The sequence below is a fragment of the Nematolebias whitei genome, chromosome 2 (genome assembly GCF_014905685.2).
Source record: "Nematolebias whitei isolate Nwh7 chromosome 2, NemWhi1, whole genome shotgun sequence".
Classification (NCBI taxonomy): Eukaryota; Metazoa; Chordata; class Actinopteri; order Cyprinodontiformes; family Rivulidae; genus Nematolebias; species Nematolebias whitei.
Window position 1 is genome coordinate 37,675,377 of NC_056499.1, and position 20,535 is coordinate 37,695,911.

General features: G+C 41.0%; 4 protein-coding genes across 4 annotated transcripts in view; 2 read left to right on the forward strand and 2 right to left on the reverse strand.

Annotated features, from left to right (window-relative positions):
• Window positions 1-1,183, reverse strand: part of LOC119426810 (probable cytosolic iron-sulfur protein assembly protein 1) — a 2,873-nt gene extending 1,690 nt beyond the window's left edge. The window contains 3 exon segments of the mRNA XM_037694394.1: window positions 419-779; window positions 781-1,042; window positions 1,045-1,183. Of these exon segments, the coding sequence (XP_037550322.1) occupies window positions 419-779; window positions 781-1,042; window positions 1,045-1,183 (762 nt within the window).
• Window positions 1-20,535, forward strand: part of LOC119424126 (GRAM domain-containing protein 2A-like) — a 975,280-nt gene that overhangs the window by 142,343 nt on the left and 812,402 nt on the right. The gene's annotated exons all lie outside the window — the stretch shown is intronic.
• Window positions 5,153-12,855, forward strand: anp32a (acidic (leucine-rich) nuclear phosphoprotein 32 family, member A). The gene is made up of 7 exons (XM_037691618.1): window positions 5,153-5,317; window positions 7,613-7,762; window positions 7,850-7,972; window positions 8,792-8,990; window positions 9,090-9,205; window positions 9,285-9,339; window positions 11,886-12,855. The coding sequence occupies exons 1-7, from the start codon at window positions 5,264-5,266 to the stop codon at window positions 11,951-11,953; spliced, it is 765 nt and encodes a 254-aa protein (XP_037547546.1). The 5' UTR covers window positions 5,153-5,263; the 3' UTR covers window positions 11,954-12,855.
• coro2ba (coronin, actin binding protein, 2Ba) overlaps window positions 17,028-20,535 on the reverse strand; it is a 51,007-nt gene continuing 47,499 nt past the window's right edge. The window contains exons 8-9 of the mRNA XM_037694406.1: window positions 17,929-18,068; window positions 17,028-17,785 (exon numbers count right to left, since the gene is read on the reverse strand). Of these exons, the coding sequence (XP_037550334.1) occupies window positions 17,651-17,785; window positions 17,929-18,068 (275 nt within the window). The 3' untranslated portion in view covers window positions 17,028-17,650. The remainder of the gene's footprint in view (window positions 17,786-17,928; window positions 18,069-20,535) is intronic.

Consider the following 20,535-nt stretch of genomic DNA (forward strand, 5'->3'; position numbering starts at 1 on the left):
TATATATATATATATATATATATATATATATATATATATATATATATTTATACACATGTACATACACACATACATGCATACATACACACAACTTCAAAATAACATAAATTCTCAACCTGTACTGAAAACATTTTCTGCGTCTCAGCGCCACCAGCTGGTGAGAGGTGGTGACGTCAATTTGAACCCCGCCCACTGGAACCGGTACTGAAAGCATAATGGAAACACAACCTGTACCGTATCGAGTAGAGTAGAGCCGTGCTGTACCGGTACTACAGGTACTAATGGAAAAGGGGCATTAGATGTTATTACTGTTTTTCTTATACATTTTATTGTTGGATGTAACTGGGACCCTGTGTACATAATTTTGCTCCACCACATGTACCACATGAGGTGCGAATGACAATAAAGAAACTCTGACTCTGACTTTATCAGTCATATTGTCTGCAACCAGCTGAAGCGCATCTTCCGTGATGTTCTCGACTGGACGAACTATATGAGGTTTGCTCTGTTTAGATCGACTGGAGCCACGGCGTTGTGGAGCTCGATGCATCTCCAGCAGCGCTTTCTCTAAGCTGAGCTCCACACCTGCCTCTTTAGGAGGTGATGGTTCCTTTCTTCCACTCATTGAGTGAGTTAATCTGCGAGATGCTCATTCTGGGTTCTTCTTAGACTCCCCTTCAGCCAAGCCTGTGGATGAGAGCTTCGTTGTTTCCTTTTCTGTTTGGTTTTTCAAAACCCCAGCTCCTCCTATTTTCTGCAGATCTGCTTTATTAACTTTCTTTGGCCAAAAAAGTATCTGAAACATCTTCATTTGAATCAGATCCACTTCCCTCAGGCTGAGTCACTTCTGTCTCCTCATCCTCAAATTTCACATCACATCTTTCCTTCTTTGCTGCGTTGGTCTTCCTTGGCCTCAGCACTCCTCTATTTTGGGCGATTTTGTCTTCCTCTTCATCCTCATAATCTGTGGACTGAGAGGAAGCAGAGCCCAGAGCAATCCTCATCCTGAAAGGTCTAAAGGTTGCAGATGGTTTAGATGGAACTGCCTCTTAGGAGAAACGTCAGGGCAGGCTTCATCTGAATTTGTATCCAGGAGCTCTGAGTCAGAAAAACCATAAAATGTTGCATCATTTTCCGAATCCTCCGCAAACCCGTCAGCTAGTTTCTTCACATCAGAGTTCATTCTGACACCACTCTCCACCTGGGCAGCCTGAACAGAGCCGAGGACGGCGGCATGTTGTGTATCACATTTCAGCAAGTGTTTTTTAAGCTATTTTAGGACAAATTCAGTTTTTTGTGTGGTAATTTATGTTACTTTCAGCTTGATTAACTTATTTCTACTAATTTCAGCTTGTTATGCTCCTTTCAGCTTTTTCTGCTATTTCAGTTAGCATTTTTGCTAATTTCAGCCTTTTCAGTTAATTCCACTTTTTTTTTTAGCTCATTTCAGCACTTTCCACTTCCTTCTGGTAGTATAAGCTTCTTTCTGCTTTTTCAGCTTCTCTTCAGCTATTTCTTGCTAGATTCAGCTTTATTTTATTCTTTTTAGCTAATTTACTCTTTGTGCTAATTTCTACTTATTGAAACTCAGTTCAGCAAAAATGTGTTCTTTCTGCTTTCTTTTGCTAATTTAGGCTTGTATTTCAATTTCAGCTACATTTCAGCATGTTTTAGCTGATTTCAGCAAGTTCTTGAGCAATAAGCATTCACACTGCATTTTCTCTAGTTATTAATAAGTAATGTGAATAAGTTTGCAGAAGAAGTGGGCTAATATAAGTTACCTTTTCCAGCTCCTTTGAATGTAGAAATATTAAATATTAGTAAATGTTTGTATTATCTGTTGTTACATTCAATAAAAATACGAAATAAAAGACTTTTCTGTATTTCTGAACACAATGTAGTGGTCATTTTTGTAATGTCATTTTGTGTGCCTGAAGAAGTTTTGCAAAAGCTAGCTGTGTTTGAATGCTGACATGTCTTTATGGAGCTCCACTAACCTGCTTTATCCTCAATATTTATTCTTGACAATTGTCTTAAGGCTGCCACATACGTAGCAAGACATAACAATATGCAATATGAATAAGACTTCTGTTCTTGACCATGTTTGAGATTTTTTTTTCTTGCATGGACATTTTAAAGTCAAAAGAGAAAGTGCAGGGTAGAAGTCCTGGTAAGCACACGTCACAAATCTGAAACAGCACAATTATCAAAGTGGATTTTTATTTTCAGTTAATGATAAAGGAAGAAGAAACCATTAGAAGTGTTATTTTACAAATTTGTCATCAAATGACTGCCAGTTTTCAACAGACGGTGCAGGAACACGTCCCTCTCCCGTCTGGACAAGGGGCACTCCCTTTCAGACAGTACAGCCATGATAAGCAGCGTTTCTGTGCACAAAGATTGTGTTCCCTCCTTCCATGGCTTCTTTGAATATCTTTTATGTATTTTACTTGACTAGTTCTCCCATGGGCAGCACGGTGGCGCAACTGGTAGAGCTGCTGCCTCTCAGCGAGCAGGTCCCTGGTTCAAACCCCGGTCCAGGGGCCTTTCTGGGTGGAGTTTGCATGTTCTCTCCGTGCATGCGTGGGTTTTCTCCGGGTACTCCAGTTTCCTCCCACAGACCAAAAACATGCATGTTAGGCTGATTGGTAACTCTAAATTGTCTATAGGTGTGAGTGAGAGTGTGAATGGTTGTTTGTCTCGTTTGTCTCTATGTGTCCCTGTGATGGACTTGCGACCCGTCCAGGGTGTACCCCGCCCCTCGCACAGTGATTGCTGGACATGGGCACCGGCGACCCCCGTGACCCAAAATGGAATAAGCGGGTAAAGATAATGGATGGATGGATAGTTCTCCCATAGGTTTCTGGCATTGGAAGAAGTGTTGGTTGTCAGACATCGGGGGTTCAACAAGACAGAATATTCTTGTTTTGCATTTTATAACTGTTTTTTTTCCCCTCAAATTAGATGATTTAGTTTCAAAGTGTGCAGCTTTTCTCACTGCAGCGTTTGTTTGGGGCTTCTTCGAAGGAAATTTTCAAAGCGTCTTAAAAACAGTAGATTTTGAGTGGAAACATTCTTGGGGCAGCACGGTGGTGCAGTTGGTAGAGCTGCTGCCTCTCAGCGAGCAGGTTACCCCGGTTGGTTCAAGTCCCGATCTGGGGGCCTTTCTGGGTGGAGTTGCATGTTCTCTCCGTGCTGCGTGGATTTTCTCCAGGTACTCTGGTTTCCTCCAACAGACCAAAAACATGCATATTAGGTTGACTGGTAACTCTAACTTGAGTGCGAGAGTGAATGGTTGTTTTTATCTCGTGTGTCTCTATGATGGACGGGAGACCTGTCCAGGGTGACCCCTGCCTCTCGCAGAGTGATGGCTGGATATGGGCACCAGTGACCCCCACGACCCCAAAAAGAAGAAGCGGGTAATAATGGATGGATAGTTTTTGCATTGATTCTGTCAAACCTGTTTGTCCTGTATTGTTACTGATCATGAGGTTTTACCCAGTCATAATTGTAAAAGATTACAACCCAGTTATTAGTTCACTTTAGGGGTGATTATGGGAAATATAGAATACTGTATAGAAAAATCACGTATTCATATCCCATCTATCAAGAGTCCTTAATAGGATGTAAAACATTACTAAAACCTCAGTTGTGTGTGTTGTAACTTTTGTCTGATGGCAGAAAAGCAGGTTGTGGAAAGTGTAATAAATCGTCTTTACACATGCTCATCTCTTAAAGTTTGAAAATACAGACAGACAGCAAACTACCACAATGACTATATTCATCATTATCCTACCAGTTACAAAACTCAGCATCATTGTGCTTCTGCTCTGCTTCCCTCTTGTGAAGAAATCCAGAACAGCACTTTCCCTATTTTAATCATTTAGTTATCCAGTCAGCAGCAGTGGAGAAGTTCAGCTTTGGTAAACTTCACCCATTGAAGGCCTGATTGACAAAACAGGGAAGAACCTGTTCAGTTAATCTATCTAATCATCATAAATGTCGAAAATATGCAAGATGCCCACAATGATCAGTAGTTTACAAACTAACATACCTGTAATCCAATGAAAGTTTGCAGCTATTTATCGAAAGAACTGAAAACTATATATGCTAAAAGATTTTTTGCATGTCTGATTTGAGCTTAATTTGGAATAATTTTCCAAACGGGCAGCACGGTGGCTCAACTGGTAGAGCTGCTGCCTCTCAGCGAGCAGGTCCTTGGTTCAAACCCCAGTCCAGGGGCCTTTCTGGGTGGAGTTTGCATGTTCTCTCCGTGCATGCGTGGGTTTTCTCCAGGTGCTCCGGTTTCCTCCCACAGACCAAAAACATGCATGTTAGGCTGATTGGTAACTCCAAATTGTCCCTAGGTGTGAGTGAGAGAGTGAATGGTTGTTTGTCTCTATGTGTCCCTGTGATGGACTTGCGACCCGTCCAGGGTGTACCCCGCCCCTCGCACAGTGATTGCTGGACATGGACACCAGCGACCCCCGTGACCCAAAATGGAATAAACGGGTAAAGATAATGGATGGATATTTTCCAAACTTTTAAGTGCATATTTTATACGTCTTTTAGTAGAAAAGTTTATTGAAGTAATGAAAAACTGCATTACAGGTTGTGTAGTCTATTAATAGAAGCCAAAAATAAATCCATGTTAGCAATCTGTATTAAAATAAAATGGTCTTTCAAAAGTAGTTGAGCATGTCACAAACTTCTTTTGAAAGTAACCTAAAACGTTTTATTATGCTTTTCTTTTCCCCCTGATAAATAACTTGCATTTTAGAGCAGTTCTTTCAGTTTCTGTAAGGAGTTTTGAGGACGCTACATGAACATTTGTCTATTTATAATGCTCTTGCCAATGAGGTATAAAGATAAAATGTTTCTAAGATGTAATGTACCACAAAAAAGCACGTCTACTTCAACAGTCTTTGATTAAGATTCAGGTTTATTGGTTACATATTTACACTGATACATAATTTCAGTAAAAAAAAACACTTCCATATAAACTTGAACAACCAAACATCGACCCCAAAATGCCACCCAGGTCCGTAGGAGCGCTCTGATTGGTCCGCGCGTCTGTAAATCCGCTCCCTCTTGAATCCGCTCTTCCCATTGGTCGGCGGTGACGACAATCCCGAGACGTGCTCCCGCCCACCGAGCGGATCAAGTTTGAATGAACAACAGCAGAGTCTGCTCTGGAGGTGGTAGTTGCATTTGCAGTAATTATTAAAAGTGTGTCTCGTTACCAGTGGCCCGCGGACCCAGGATGGACATGAAGAAAAGAATTCACCTAGAGTTGCGGAACCGCACTCCGTCAGATGTAAGTAGGGGGGGCTCGCATCTTTCTGTGATGTTTCTCTCTCTCTCTAATGGAGAACATTTCGTGTTGATGTCTCGGCGGCGTGTGTGTGTGGCGGGGACAAAGTTTCCTCCAAGTTAAAAAGATGAAGGGAGCCGTCTGGTCACATTGTTGCTTTGCGGTTGTGTTTACAGTTGCTGCGGGTCCGACGCTTCAAACTTTTGCGCGGCTCCAACCTTTTGATGTGCAGTTTGAGAATGCAGCTTTTTTTTTTTGCTTATAAACAAGGCAAGCGGTACGAGAAGCCATATTTGTAACGTTTCATCTACGAACGCGCCCCGTTTTTCTTTCATTTAGCACCCTGTTGTTGTTATTTACTCGTTGATTAACGACGGCTTTTCCCGGTATGTGCATTCACGTAAACACTTAAAGCGGTGCACTTGGCGGGTTAACGATGCAGGGAGTTAAAAGTCGTGAAATTGTACAAATAGTACGGAGTTACTTTAACTGTAAGGCGCCCAAATTATTAGTGAAAGTGCCCTGTTGAGGTGGTTGATGTCTGGGCAGCTTCCAGTGGTAGCCTCCGAGCAGGAGCCGAGCTACGCATGCATGATGGCCGAAGCACAGCGCTGTCCTGCGGACAGTCAGCAGCATCGACGCTGGGCAACACAACATGCCGAGTCAAACACAAACCCGCCCCGGGGTCAGTTTTAACCGCCGGGGTAAAGTCGAGTCGTTCTTTCGGGGTACATTTGGTCGTGTTTGGGCCTGGGGAAGTGAGCGTCAACGTTAACGAGCGTCGTTGCTCCACTTTCCCCCACTACAACTAGGACAAGCCGCCGCCATTTTACCCAGAAACAAAGGCAGTTTGAAACACAGCGAAAGCCCGTCCATTCGACACAAACGACGAACGATCGATCATACCTCAATCTTATTAGAAGTTTACACTCGCCACCGGTCCAATCGGTACGTGTTTAGCACGAGCAACATCGAACCGTTTGCCGGGCAGCTATCTAATCGGCTTTAGCGGCCCCTCCTACTCGCAGATGACCCTGTGCACGACTCGTAGGGCTGCTGCTCGGCTCCGCTTCGTTTTTCACCAAAATGTGCCTCCGCGCGGCTTTAAAGACCCGCGAACGCGCGTTATTGTTTTGAGACTCATTTACATGTTAAATAATGAGCCGCGGACGCCTTTCTTTACCCGTTTCTCCTTAAAGTGAATCTTAAATTTGATATTTACGTAATGAAAAAAAAGTCAAGATATCGCGAGAAGTAGCCGCGCGAGATGTGTGCTGACGGTTGAAGGTTGTTGATGGACGGTTATCTCACCGCTGATTGGCTGCGGCACGTTCAAGGACCGAGTGAAAAAATCCGAGAACAGCACACCTGTGACCGCGTATCAGCGACTCGCTTTAAATACCAGGCCGTCCAGTCAAAACCAACATCTCAAAACAGTTCTAGGCAGAATGTGGCCACAGCCCGTATTTATCTGTTTTTCAAGGACTGCTTAATCTGTTTGACAGATGTAACTTTTTTTAAGAGCGTGTCATGTGTCTTTAAAAGAAGTCAAAAGCCACAAGAAAACTATCCTGACTCTTAAGTAACAATGTAAATACAGTAGTCTCTCGATTATAGCGAGGTTACGTTCCACACATCACCGTGATGGGTGAAAAACCGTGAAGTAGGAACGCTGTATTTATTTTAATATTTATAAACCCTTCCCACACTCTTGCAATGTTCTAAACTCTTAAGCCTACGTTATTTTAACAACATACATATATGTACTGTACAGTACTGCAATATTTTACTCACCAGCTCTGCAGACCAGCAGCTCTGTTCTGGTTCTGCAGTCCTACCCTGCAGCGTCGAAGCCCACCGCCCCATCCAGGTTAATGTGCACGTGGATAATTGAGCTTCAGGATTATTCATGACTTTCCTGACAGTTCTGTGAGCTTAATAGATAACATCGTTCCTTCTGACATTGCGTTGCAAAACTTTCCCTCCATTTCGACTGAAAGCAGCAGCCAGAAGCATCGTTGGCTTCTGGGTAGTGTAGTTCTTTTGACTGGTGTTACACTATAGGCTTATTTAAAGAAAACTACAAAATGGCGGCGCCTGTCCAAAGTATTTTTTCGTTAACTTTTTATTCCGTACCGTCCCAGTCATGTGAGTAATATTAAAGTTGACAATCGTTGAAAAAACGTGAGAGAGCGAGTTCGCGCAAGTCGAACAGCACATCTAATTTCTTATTATCACTACTATTATTTACTTATAACGCCTGCATTGCATTAGCTGAACAGACTAACTTTTTGACAGGTCAAAGAACTTGTGCTAGACAACTGTCGCTCAAATGAAGGCAAGATTGAGGGCCTAACGGATGAATTCGAGGAGCTGGAATTCCTAAGCACAATCAACGTCGGTCTAACGACAGTTGCTCACTTGCCAAAGCTAAAGAAACTCAAAAAGGTGAGTTTCTGCACAGCGCAAGTAACACTTTAGACTTTCAGGCTTCTTTTTTTTGTTCCTGTTTTGATTGTTGAAATTGATCGACAGCTCGAACTCAGCGATAACAGGATCTCAGGAGGGTTGGAAGTTCTGGCAGTGAAGTGTCCGAACCTCACACATCTCAACCTCAGTGGCAACAAGATAAAAGACCTCAGCACAATAGAACCGTTGGTAAGTGATGCACAAAACGTACTCGGCCTCTCTTCTTATGTGTAAAATGCGTACTCTTGGAGAAGTAGAAGTAAAATAAGAGATCAAATCTGATTGAAAAGCACCAATAATTCAGCAAACGTCTAGCTGCTGTTGGAAAAAAAATGCTTCACTCTACAGAAATGCATACTTTGACATTTTTTTCACTTTATTATCACAACAAATACATCGCCATAGAATATTTAATTTAGTTTAACTGTTTTCTTCATATCTTGTCCTTTTTAAAGCTTTAAAAACATGTATAAGATGAGTGCACATGGGACACAGACACATCTGCAGGACTTTCCTTGGCAAATGTTTAAAGTTACTCATGCAAACAATATCATTATCTTAAAAAAAGAGGGTATTTATACCTCAATTCTCAAAAAGCTTTTTTTGACAGCTGGCTCTGGGATGGTAGAAGAGCACTGTGAACTCTCACTGCAGTCATGTAACACGACAAAGAATTTTGTAAAGTGACAACAAAACTGACAAACTACAGATGTTGGCGCTTTAAAATATTGAAGCATCAGAAATAATTACATGTAAATTAGAATCACCGTCGGCCTTTATGATTTTCTGTTGTGATTGTTGCTGCTGCAGATTGTATGGTGAAATGAATCCTATCAATCAAATCCAAGCTTTCTAATCATGCGCACACCTACCTATTCACACCTCTTTAATGCACTGTTGTGACCTGTCGGCTGTCTGAATCTGAATGATTAGCTGAGAGAGCGAAGAAACAAAGTAAAAAGGCGTCTGGCTGAAACGCTAATGAAGCTGAACTTTTTGTTCTGGCAGAAAGAACTGGGGTCTCTGAAAAGCCTCGACCTGTTTAACTGCGAAGTGACAAACCTGAACGAATACAGAGACAACGTCTTCGAGCTCTTACCGCAGCTCACGTACCTGGACGGGTACGACAAAGACGACAAAGAGGCGCCGGATTCTGACGGCGAGGTCTACGCAGAGGGCTTGGATGATGAAGACGACGATGAAGATGGTAAGTCTGAGGCGTGCCGTTCACGTGTGCAGCTTTGCTTGTTGTAACATAGCGCAGCGCTTGAACATTTCGCATGAACTACTACCTGCTTTCACTCAGATGTAGATGAGGAGGAGTACGATGAGGACGCTCCACCTGGAGACGAGGAGGACGAAGACGGAGAGGAAGATGAAGAGGAGAATGAAGATGATGATGAGGAGGAACTGAGTGGAGAGGTGGGCAAGATGAAATGAGTATTGTTGAAACAAAAAGTATGAGGTAACCAAACTGAACTTGCTTTATCTTTGAATGAAGGAGGAAGAAGAGGAAGACTTGAATGACAAAGACGTTGATGACGAAGATGATGAAGGTGAGCATGGTGGTGGTCCTAGATTAGCAACAACTGACCACATGATTGTGAGCTGCAGATGTAATTCACCTGAGTGACCCCTTTACATGTGAATTAATCTAAAATCACAACAGTCACCGTGTACCATACCATTTTATTTATAAAGCACTTAAAACAGCTACAAGGCCAACCAAAGTGCTGTACAGACAGAACAACAGGTAACACACAAAGCAAAATACACAATGAGGTAAATCATAAAAATAGACATAAAAACGATGCAGATAATGACGACAAACCAGTGTGGAGCATACAGGTTCAAAACACAGATCATCTGGTGTTTAAAGCTTCTGAATAGTAGTGAGTTTTTAAACGGGACTTGAAAACTGAGAGGGAGGGGGCCTGTCTGACAAGCAGAGGTAACTCGTTCCAAAGTCTTGGACCTACTACAGAGAAGGCCCTGTCACCTCTGCGCTTAAGACGAGTTCTGTGTAGGTCATATGTGTCAAACTCGAGGCCCGGGGGCCAAATGTGGCCCTCGTTGACATCTTATCTGGCCCCCAAGATGTTATTTGAAATGTAAAATACTATCCATCCATCCATTATCTTTACCCGTTTATTCCATTTTGGGTCACGGGGGTCGCTGGTGCCCATGTCCAGCAATCACTGTGCGAGGGGCGGGGTACACCCTGGACAGGTCGCAAGTCCATCACAGGGACACATAGAGACAAACGACACGAACAACCATTCACTCTCCCACTCACACCTAGGGACAATTTAGAGTTACCAATCAGCCTAACATGCATGTTTTTGGACTGTGGGAGGAAACCGGAGTACCCGGAGAAAACCCACGCATGCACGGAGAGAACATGCAAACTCCACCCAGAAAGGCCCCTGGACCGGGGTTTGAACCAAGGACCTGCTCGCTAAGAGGCAGCAGCTCTACCAGTTGCGCCACCGTGCTGCCCCATAAAATACTTTTATCACTTAAATTTTTTTTCAGTAATCTTTGATTTATGATGTCAAAAGTGCAACAGAGAACGTCAAATGAGACCAATCAAACTCTTGAGGAACCTGCCAAGAAAAGATGTTTGGTACCTAACTTGAGTTAATGTTGATTCTGAAACCGGCCCTTAATTTGAAGAACGTTTTAATTTTGGCCCCCTTTTGTAAGTGGGTTTGATACCCCCGGTCTAAGGGGACTGTCGGTAGAGTTGCATTTGGGCCCAAAAAAATCAGATCCGGCCCCAGCCCGTAGACATCATTTCCGAACCCGACCCGACAAATTAATAGTAATTACAGGTCCCCCCCCCCCCCCCCACACACACACACACACACACACATTTTAAATAAAGCTTTGAGTGCTTCTAGTTATTAACCGTCGGGGACGCGCGGCTGAATAAAAGTTGCAGAAGATCAGAGCTGAGGGTGTTTGTCATTTCATGGCCGTCAAAGAGCATTTAATCCCTGTTTCTGCCTGCATTCTGATTTATTCAGACATGGACCCTCTGACATGTCTGCTTTGAGATCTCACCTGTTTGGGTCGTGTGCGTCCGCTGAGTGTAGCAGCTGAATGAACGTCCATTTTGGTGATGGATCGCTGCTTGGCAGTATAGTCCCGTCTGAAGCTTAGCTGAACTTTATTTTACCTCTTTCAAGACCGGTCAGCTCGTGGTGAAATGGCCGTGTGCGGCTGGTGAAGGTGTGGCAAGCCATGTTGCCATATAATTGGATCGCAATCAAAAGCCTGACACTGACCCGCCCCACCCAACCAACACATTATCATGGCTCGGCCTGCACCAAATTTGGGCCGGGCTTTGGGCCCAGGTTAGAAATGACAGCTGTAAATCGCTCACGTCACAGAAATGCTCAGGATTCAGTTCCTGAATGATTGTCTTGTCTGAAATCAGAAAAAAAAATCAGTTTTAATGAAATACTATGTTATATGAAGGCCACAGGAGGGGGGAATAATCATTACCATCTGACAGCATATTGTACCATGTGATTTTAAGGCGTTTTAAACCCTTTCCACACTCTTGCAATGTTCTAAACAATGTTTGTAAACGCTCTAAAAGAGCACAGCATGTCTTGATCTCTGCCACCTGTCGGCGCTCTTGGCCACGCCCGCTGCAGAGCGGAGATCATGAAATGCTGCAGGAGGAAGCTTCTCCCTGCACCTGTGGGCTGCACACAGGTGCAGCAGGTTCCAACTAATTTAAAATATTTTATTTTAAATAAAATTCCATGCCGATCGTGCGGCTCATCCATCAATCAGCCAGTTGTGTGTCGTGTCCATTCTTACTTTGAAAAACCACCAAAGAGCGAGTCAGCGAAACAGTGAGGGACTACTGTATGTAGAAAATGAGGAATGACTAGACTTCCCACTGTTCTATAGTTTGAGATACCCTCCATCTTGTTTAACACCATCCAGTCTAAAAACCTTGGTCCAAACCATCCAGCCCTGCTGTGAACAGAAACACTCAAAAATGCTTCAACGTTCAGTGTAAATTCAGACGGACAACATTTTTATTTTGTACCTGAACCTTCTGCATGTGATCCTTGTGTTGTAGAAGAAGAGCGAGGTCAGAAGAGAAAACGGGAGCTGGATGAAGAAGGGGAGGAGGATGAAGATGATTGAGTACCTGATGTAAGCTAAGAGTTGAACTGTTTTAAACGTGTATCTCCTGCTCACATCCCCACATCTGTTGTTGTTTTGTCGTTTTATTTTCCCCCTCACAGTTTCATATTGCAGTAGGAGTGTTTTTTTTTTTTTGGTTATTGGCCAGTCAGATTGAGGGATTATCTGGAGAAACGAAAAACGTCAAATTAAATCCCACACCTTTCTTTGAGTCCAGTCTCTTTAGTCCACTTTTACCTGCTTTGTGGACCCTTGCTTTGTAATATTAAATAATAACAAAACAAAAAAAACATTTCTGAGATTTTTTTTTTTAATTTGTTTCTCACTATTTGTGTAAAACCAGTTTCAAGTGGTTCTTGTATTTTTAGACCTCCCCCTTCAAAAAAGAAAATAAAAACAAACAAAAAGAGTTGCATGTCTTATACATTTTAAAGTCAACTACTGGATTTCATGTACGGCTGTTTTCTCCTTGTCTTAAATTTATTGTTTTGCATTCTTAGTTACTTTTTTTTTTCAAGTATAAGTTATGTTTTTTGTAGTGTCATCGTTATGCCAATACCCTCTGCTGTCCTGGTGTGAAACTTTATTCTGAACGTGCACAGTGTGACCCTCGCAGGGCTTTAAATCATGACATTAAACATGTCTGCCTTTGTCAAAGCCGCTCCTCCTCCTCAAACCCTCAGCTTTGATAGTTCGGATATTACGTGTTCCTGTAAATAAAGACCAAATCTATTTTTTTGTATTCTCTTTGATGACGGCAGACATCGAAACAAACAACTGAGGTAAAAACCATGAATTGTAATAAGATGTTAATTATGTACGCTGCTAAAATACGCAGTGGGAAATTTCTTGAATTTGAACTTTGTATGCAGAAACTTTCCAGAAAATGTTCAACATCAGAAGGCATCGTCGTTTTTCTCAAATTTTTTTTTTTCTTGTAGAGTGTAAAAGAAGTACCTGCTATAATTCGAGGTTACAACTGCATCCTATGTGCATTGAAGGTTTATTGTTTCAAGGTGTAAACTGTGGAAAACAGTCATTTTAGACTTTCCTCTATGTACACAATGGTCAAATTGGCCTACCTCAGTAATTTTTCTCACTCTGGTAAATCTATTGTCATCATTCAATTTTGTTTCTTTATTTTCCTTCCACTCACTTCAATAAATCCCTTTTTTTTTTAAATAAAGTTTGGAAGTTTGTGGTTTGTCCTTGTGGCTACCGGTTCAAGCCCATGTTTTGTTAAGAAGGGCATTTGGTGTAAAACAATTGCCAACTCTTTCTTGTGAGCTAAATTGAAAAACTAACTTTCTGTGGAGTTGTAGTTTGTATTGTACCACACTATCGGTTGGTTTTCTAATTATGTCTCAGGCCGAAAGCAATGTGTTCAACACAAAGTTACTTCTAGCTATTTAACTGTCAGTAACGGTGTAGCACAAGGCTCAGTCTTAGGACCTCACTATCTTTACAATCTATATAAGTAATGTAGGTCATAACATTCCTGATGCATCCTTACATTTCTAGCTGATGACACAGTTGTTTATTGGTGAGCTTAAACAGTTGCTAAGGTTTTTCAGCTTTTACAGTCTGCATTCGACATTCAGTCATATTTGTTTCATCTCAGCTAAATGCTAAATGCTGATAAAACCAAAGGGATGTCGTTTTTCAAACAGGAAGTCGGTACCAGCAAGCCTTCCTCCAATCTTATCTATGAATAGTGTTCCTATTGAGTTTGTCGATTCTTACAAATACGCAGGAATCTTGGTCGATGCACATCTCTCTTTTAAGCCGCATGTTGAAAGCTTGATGAAGAATGAAGTTAAAATTGAGTTTTTTTTTTTTTTTTTTCCAGAAATGGATTTTGCTTAACTGAATGCTAGGAAACTCCTTGTAAATGCTACTTTCCTTCCGGCCATTGACTGTGGTGACATTATTTACATGAATGCTCTTGCCAGCACCTTGCAGATGTTGGATGCTGTACCATGGCATTCTAAGGTTTAGAACTGTAACTATCATACCCATCAATTGGTAAGTTGGTCATCATCTACACGTAGGCTCTCACACTGGTTCATTTTCATCTTTAAATCACTCCTGGGTCTGCTGCCTTCATATATTCAATTCAGTTTATTTACCGGTATATTGTATAGCGCCAAATCACAGTAGAAGTCATTTCAGGGCACTGCACAGAAACATTCACATACATAAGTCAGTTAATAACATTTATCTCAGGAGCTATTGATGCTTTGAGTTTTCACTTTGTTGCAGTCTCCCATCCTAAACAAGCACAGAGGCAACAGTGGAAAGGAAAAACTCCCTCGTGAGGAAGAAACTTTTAGCAGAACCAGGCTCTCCTTCTACATGTCACATCATCAATGCAGCTGTGCAAGACATCATTACCTGCAGCGTCCCCTCAGTGCGGACTTAACTCGGCCAAAAGGTCTTCTCTTACTCTGCTCCCATTTCCTGGAACACCTACAAAAACATCTGAAGCTGTCGACTTTGACCTCTCCTAAGGGATTTTAAACAATTCAATGGAAAACCCAATGCAGACATGTTCCTGTTTTTAGTATTTTACCTCGTTTCATAATGTAGTTTGATTTTATTTTGTTTATATCACTACTTTTATTTACTTTTTATTTTATATGCGTTTTATAGTTGTTTATTGTTGTCTGTACCTTATCTGTGGTTTGTTTAAAACAAGTCTCTCTTGTAAATGAGTCCTCGTGACTCACTGAGACTAATGTGTATAAATAAAGGTTGAATGAATTGTACCTTCAGTAGACTGTGTTAAACACTTTCATTTTTGGATTATCAAAATATATCTACTGTATATAAACCTCTTTATTAAAAAAAGACCCGAATATGGAAGGGTGTGTAGGCAAGACTTTTTGTTATTGACGTTAACGTCCCTAGTGCGCAGATTGTGACTACAAAGTTGTAATATGTCGGCGCACAAAAAACTGAAATTTTATTTTTTTGTCAGTGGAAGCCGATGGTGTTTTTTTTTTTTTTAAACTGCGTTGATAGTTTGGATTATCAGGCAGAAGTTTTGATGGCACAGTTCAGATAACTGATCAAATTGCAGCCAGTTCTTAAGAGTTTTGTTGTCTCAGTACAACTCAAACCTCACAAATCTTACAGATGTTCATGCAAACATTGTTTTATATACCTGGACGCCACTGTCATGTTTGCATTAAACTGGTATATGTGTGGATAGCTTCATAGTCCTGAAAGTGATGTGACGATAAACCAGGCAAAGTCACTGATGGAAAAGAAAGGTTATGTTAAAAAAAAAAATATATATATATATATATATATATAATCTTTTATGAACCACTCTAAAGTAAAAAAAAGATAAATAAGTCTTTAGTATCAAACTGTTGTTCAGCTCTTTTTGGGTATGATTCAGAGAGAACAGAGTTAACGTTTAAGCAATATCACACGCTTTAGGAATACAAGATTTCCAGAAGTTTGTCAAATTGAAATGTAAGTCCCTTCATGCTTTTGTTAATTGATAATAACCCAGAGCACACGCAGGTGTGTTAGACATGTCTGTAAGGCTGAGCCACAGACAGGCTGGATATAATAGAATGTAGTGACTGGCAAATTGATAGAATGTAAGTTTTTTTTATTTAATTTTTAACAAATTGCAGGTAAATTCAGATCCAAAAATAGATAGATATTTGCAACTATTTCAGTTTTTGGCCAGATTTAAAGTGCGCGTATGACCGGGACTATGACTGGTGATGGACCACAGTCGGCTTTAGTGTAAAGAATCACAGACTTCTACAGAAATAACTAATGTCAATTTATAACATTGTAAAGTCTTGCAGAGTAAGAACTGAAATGACCTTTTTTGAGGCTAGAGTTGTTATGGAGCTGACCCTACTTAGACCAGTCTATAACTTTTCTACTCCATGAAAACTTCTGCCCAGTTCTCCAAACTCATAGTGCAAGTGAGATCTACTTCAGGTAAGATGCTGACTATAGACAACTCCACAAGACACCACTAAAAAAAAAAAAAAAACTAATTATTGTTTGAAATGTATTTTTTTTCTGCCCTCCTTATGCCTACTTACATGTCAGATCTTTTTACAGCACAACTTCCACTTCAACTTCCTGTTTCTGCAGCTCCACAGTGCAGATATTTTCCCCACTTGTCTACTTTTCTGTAACCTTTTTTCCCTTGTAGCAAACTACACAATTATTGTTTATGTGTATAATTTCTCAGAGTTTGCATAATACTGACACGTGTTGCTTTTCTTATTTTTTCTCTCTGAATCTATGGCCATAATATTTCACTTCTTAAAGGAAGAGTTGCAATCTTCATTCCCTTCCAAATTCCCTTCTTGCAAGGTATTTTGTTGGCCATTATATTTATTATCTTGTGTTACAAAGAGCTAATTCAAAAATAAAATAAAAAGCATGTAATTAAACCTGCATAGAAACATCCAGCTGTTAAAGTAGACCCAAATTAAGTCTAATTTTAGAGCCCTTTCTACTTAAATGCAAAATAAGAACATTTAAACTGTCATTTAGTCAAATTTACTTGATGATACAAATGACCCAAAGTACTTGAAGCAAAATTAGATTTAAAAACACACATCTCAGTTTTAGTGATATATATATAGTTTAAATGCAAAAGAGCAGTTGTTACTACAGTTTGTATTAGGAATAGGCAATAATACAACTTCAGACCGTGTTTGAAGTTCTGCTGTTGGAGTCAAAGAAGTCTTACAGTTCTGTGTGCTTGTCCACACAAACGTTGCACCATTTCAACCAGACAGCGCAATCTATCAAGCGTCACAACCGTTACTTGTGCAGCTGCATCATACAAAAACAACTAGATTAAGAAATATATAAGTTATTGGCTAAAAAGGTCAAACAAATAAATAGAAGCAAATATACATCACCTCAAATTCTCAAAAGCATTCCTAAAAAACTCAGACAATATTTCCCTTGGGACCATGTGCAAGTAGTTACACAAGTGATGCAACGCGTCCTTTGCTCTTTTCCCTCTAATAATACAGGATGAACAAGCATCCACTCTTATGACTGCTTTTGGAGAAATATGGGTTAGTGTTGCAAAGTCAATTTAGGACAACCGAGGTGAAAAATGCATGATCCACGTCTGCAGAAGTCTGCTACTGTGAGGTGGAGTTGCAGCTCAGGGCTAACAGCAGGAACTAAGGCCTTGAGGAAATGGAGAACTCGTTTCATCATCCAGTTTTGTTGCAGCATAAAATGAACTTTTAAAGCTGATTTGGTTGGTACTGAAGGACAATTCTGGTAGGACCTTTTTGCACGGTCATCAAGGCATTGTCACATAAAAAAAAAAAACAGGGTGGTTGAAAATAGCTGTAAGTGATCATAACACTACAGGCTGTGCTGGAACATACATGTGTTCATTTAAATAAACAGACATCATCATCAACCAAACGTTATCCAGGAGGCAATCCCTGAAACCCTACCTTCAATACGTATAATTAAAGTAATACTACTACATTATTCTACTATTTGCATCAGTAAGGGATGTACTCAACAGTTGTTATATATTTGTTTGCTATGCAGGGCAGCAGGAATGATGGTAGGAAGTTGATATTGCTTATATAAAAAGCAGAGAGTTAGGCTTATGAAGCTTGTCGGAGGTCAGAACTGGACGTGAAAGAAGCAGCTGTGCCAGTTCCGGAGGCTTAGAGGTCAGACGTTGTTGGGGCTAACATTCTTCAGGTTGTTCAGCTCCAGCTCCAGTTGTCGTATTCGCACGTCCTTAGTGGTCAGCTCGTCCTTCAGCCGCCGCAGCTCGTCCTGCTGCCGGAAGAACATCCGCAGGAGCTACGTGGCAAAAGAAAAACGTACAAACACTTTTTGTGGCCATCCCTTGTACTTTGACAGCATCTCAAACCTTCACCTTTCACAAAGATGTGATTGTGACATTCAAACTCTCCTAAGTCTCATGTCAAGTGACTCCTGAATACCTCATTCTCTGTCCGGGGCGGTACGTTCTCCAGCAGGTCGATCCCATTGACTACTGCACTCGTCTTTTCCTTCACTGGGGCCTTGAACACCAGCTGGTTTGGACGGTTGTAACCCTCCTTTAGAGACATCAGGACTGGCTCTATTTGAAACATAGAGTAAAACCTTTTCATGCATTGTACAGTGTAATAAACCAGGTTTAATATCAGAGTTTCGTTCCATTTGTTAGACTAGTACGGGCTGTTTAGTGAGCAGGTAATGAGCTAAGAGTATTGGCTAACTGTTAGCTCAACCCCTGTTAGGTTATTTTGTTTTTACTGATGCCTCAGGCAGAAAAATTGGACTGTAGCTAAATTTATATATTGTCATAGCTCTGCCCATTGCTAGGTTAACAAAAGTCCAATACAGTAGTCCCTCGTTTATTGCAGGGGATCCATATCTTAAAGCCCTGTGACAAGTGAAAAAACGCGAAATAGGAATCGTAGTATATATCCATCTCTCTCACTCACACCTAGAGACAATTTAGAGTTACCAATCAGCCTAACATGCATGTTTTTGGTTTGTGGGAGGAAACTGGAGTACCTGGAAAAAACCCATGCATGCACGGAGAGAATATGCAAACTCCACCCAGAAAGGCCCCCGGACCGGGATTTGAACCAACAACCTTCTTGCTGAGAGGCAGCAGCTCTACCAGTTGTGCCACCACCACCATGCTGCCCTATATATACAAACCGAATTCCAAAAAAGTTGGGACACTAAACAAATTGTGAATAAAAACTGAATGCAATGATGTGGAGGTGCCAACATCTAATATTTTATTCAGAATAGAACACAAATCACAGATCAAAAGTTTAAACTGAGAGAATGTATCATTTTAAGGGAAAAATATGTTGTTTCCAAATTTCATGGCGTCAACAAATCCCAAAAAAGTTGGGACAAGTCCATTTTTACCACTGTGTGGCATCCCCCCTTCTTCTTACAACACTCAACAGACGTCTGGGGACAGAGGAGACCAGTTTCTCAAGTTTAGAAATAGGAATGCTCTCCCATTCATGTCTAATACAGGCCTCTAACTGTTCAATCGTCTTGGGCCTTCTTTGTCGCACCTTCCTCTTTATGATGCGCCAAATGTTCTCTATAGGTGAAAGATCTGGACTGCAGGCTGGCCATTTCAGTACCCGGATCCTTCTCCTACGTAGCCATGATGTTGTGATTGCTGCAGAATGTGGTCTGGCATTATCGTGTTGAAAAATGCAGGGTCTTCCCTGAAAGAGATGACGTCTAGATGGGAGCATATGTTGTTCTAGAACCTGAACATAGTTCTCTGCATTAATGGTGCCTTTCCAGACCTGCAAGCTGCCTGTGCCACAAGTGCTCATGCAACCCCATACCATCAGTGATGCAGGCTTCTGAACGGAGCGTTGATAACAACTTGGGCTATCCTTGTCCTCTCTGGTCCGGATGACAGGGCGTCCCCGTGTTCCATAAAGAACTTCAAATCGTGACTCATCTGACCACAGAACAGTCTTCCATTTTGCTACACTCCATTTTAAATGACCCCTGGCCCAGTGCAAACGTCTGAGCTTGTGGAGTTGCTTAGAAATGGCTTCCTGCTTGCACTGTAGAGTTTCAGCTGGCAACGGCGGATGGCACGGTGGATTGTGTTCACTGACAATGCTTTCTGGAAGTATTCCTGAGCCCATTCTGTTATTTCCTTGACAGTGGCATTCCTGTTTGAGGTAGAGTGACGTTTAAGGGCCCGGAGATCACGAGCATCCAGTAGAGTTTTACGGCTTTGCCCCTTACGCACAGCGATTGTTCCAGATTCTCTGAAACTTTTGATGATGTTATACACGGTTGATGATGATAACTTAAAAGTCTTCCCTATTTTACGCTGGGTAACACCATTCTGGTATTGCTGCACTATCTTTCTGCGCAACAATGGTGGAATTGGTGATCCTCTTACCATCTTGGCTTCTGAGAGACACTGACACTCTGAGAAGCTCTTTTTATACCAAATCATGTTGTCAATTGACCTAATTAGTGTTAATTGGTCTTCCAGCTGTTCGTTATATGCTCAATTTCCTTTTTCCAGCCACTTATTGCTACTTGTCCCAACTTTTTTGGGATTTGTTGACACTATGAAATTTTGAATCAACATATTTTTCCTTTAAAATGTTACATTTACTCAGATTAAACTTTTGAACTGTCATGTATGTTATATTACGAATAAAATATTGACATTTGCCATCTGCACATCATTGCATTCAGTTTTTATTCACAATTTGTTTAGTGTCCCAACTTTTTTGGAATCCGGTTTATATATATATATATATAGATTATTGAGCATGCATCAGGATATATATGTATATACATGTATATATATATGTATATATATATATATATATATATATACATATATATATATATTTACATATATATATGTATTATACATATAAACACAATATTAAGACATTTTTAACTCTTCCCACACTCTTTCAATATTCTAAACAATGTTTCTAAACTTTAAAGCTCTAAAAGAGCATAGAATGTCATGATCTCTGCTCTCTCTTCCACCTGCCAGCAATCTCGGGCACGCCCACTTCTCC

What these genes read in the sequence shown, in the direction of transcription:
- anp32a (XM_037691618.1), top strand. Translation starts at nt 5,264, where the DNA reads ATGGACATGAAGAAAAGAATTCACCTAGAGTTGCGGAACCGCACTCCG. An exon ending in TCAGCACAATAGAACCGTTG is followed by an intron (nt 7,973 to 8,791) that starts GTAAGTGATGCA and finishes TTGTTCTGGCAG; the next exon opens with AAAGAACTGGGGTCTCTGAA. An exon ending in AGGAGGAACTGAGTGGAGAG is followed by an intron (nt 9,206 to 9,284) that starts GTGGGCAAGATG and finishes CTTTGAATGAAG; the next exon opens with GAGGAAGAAGAGGAAGACTT.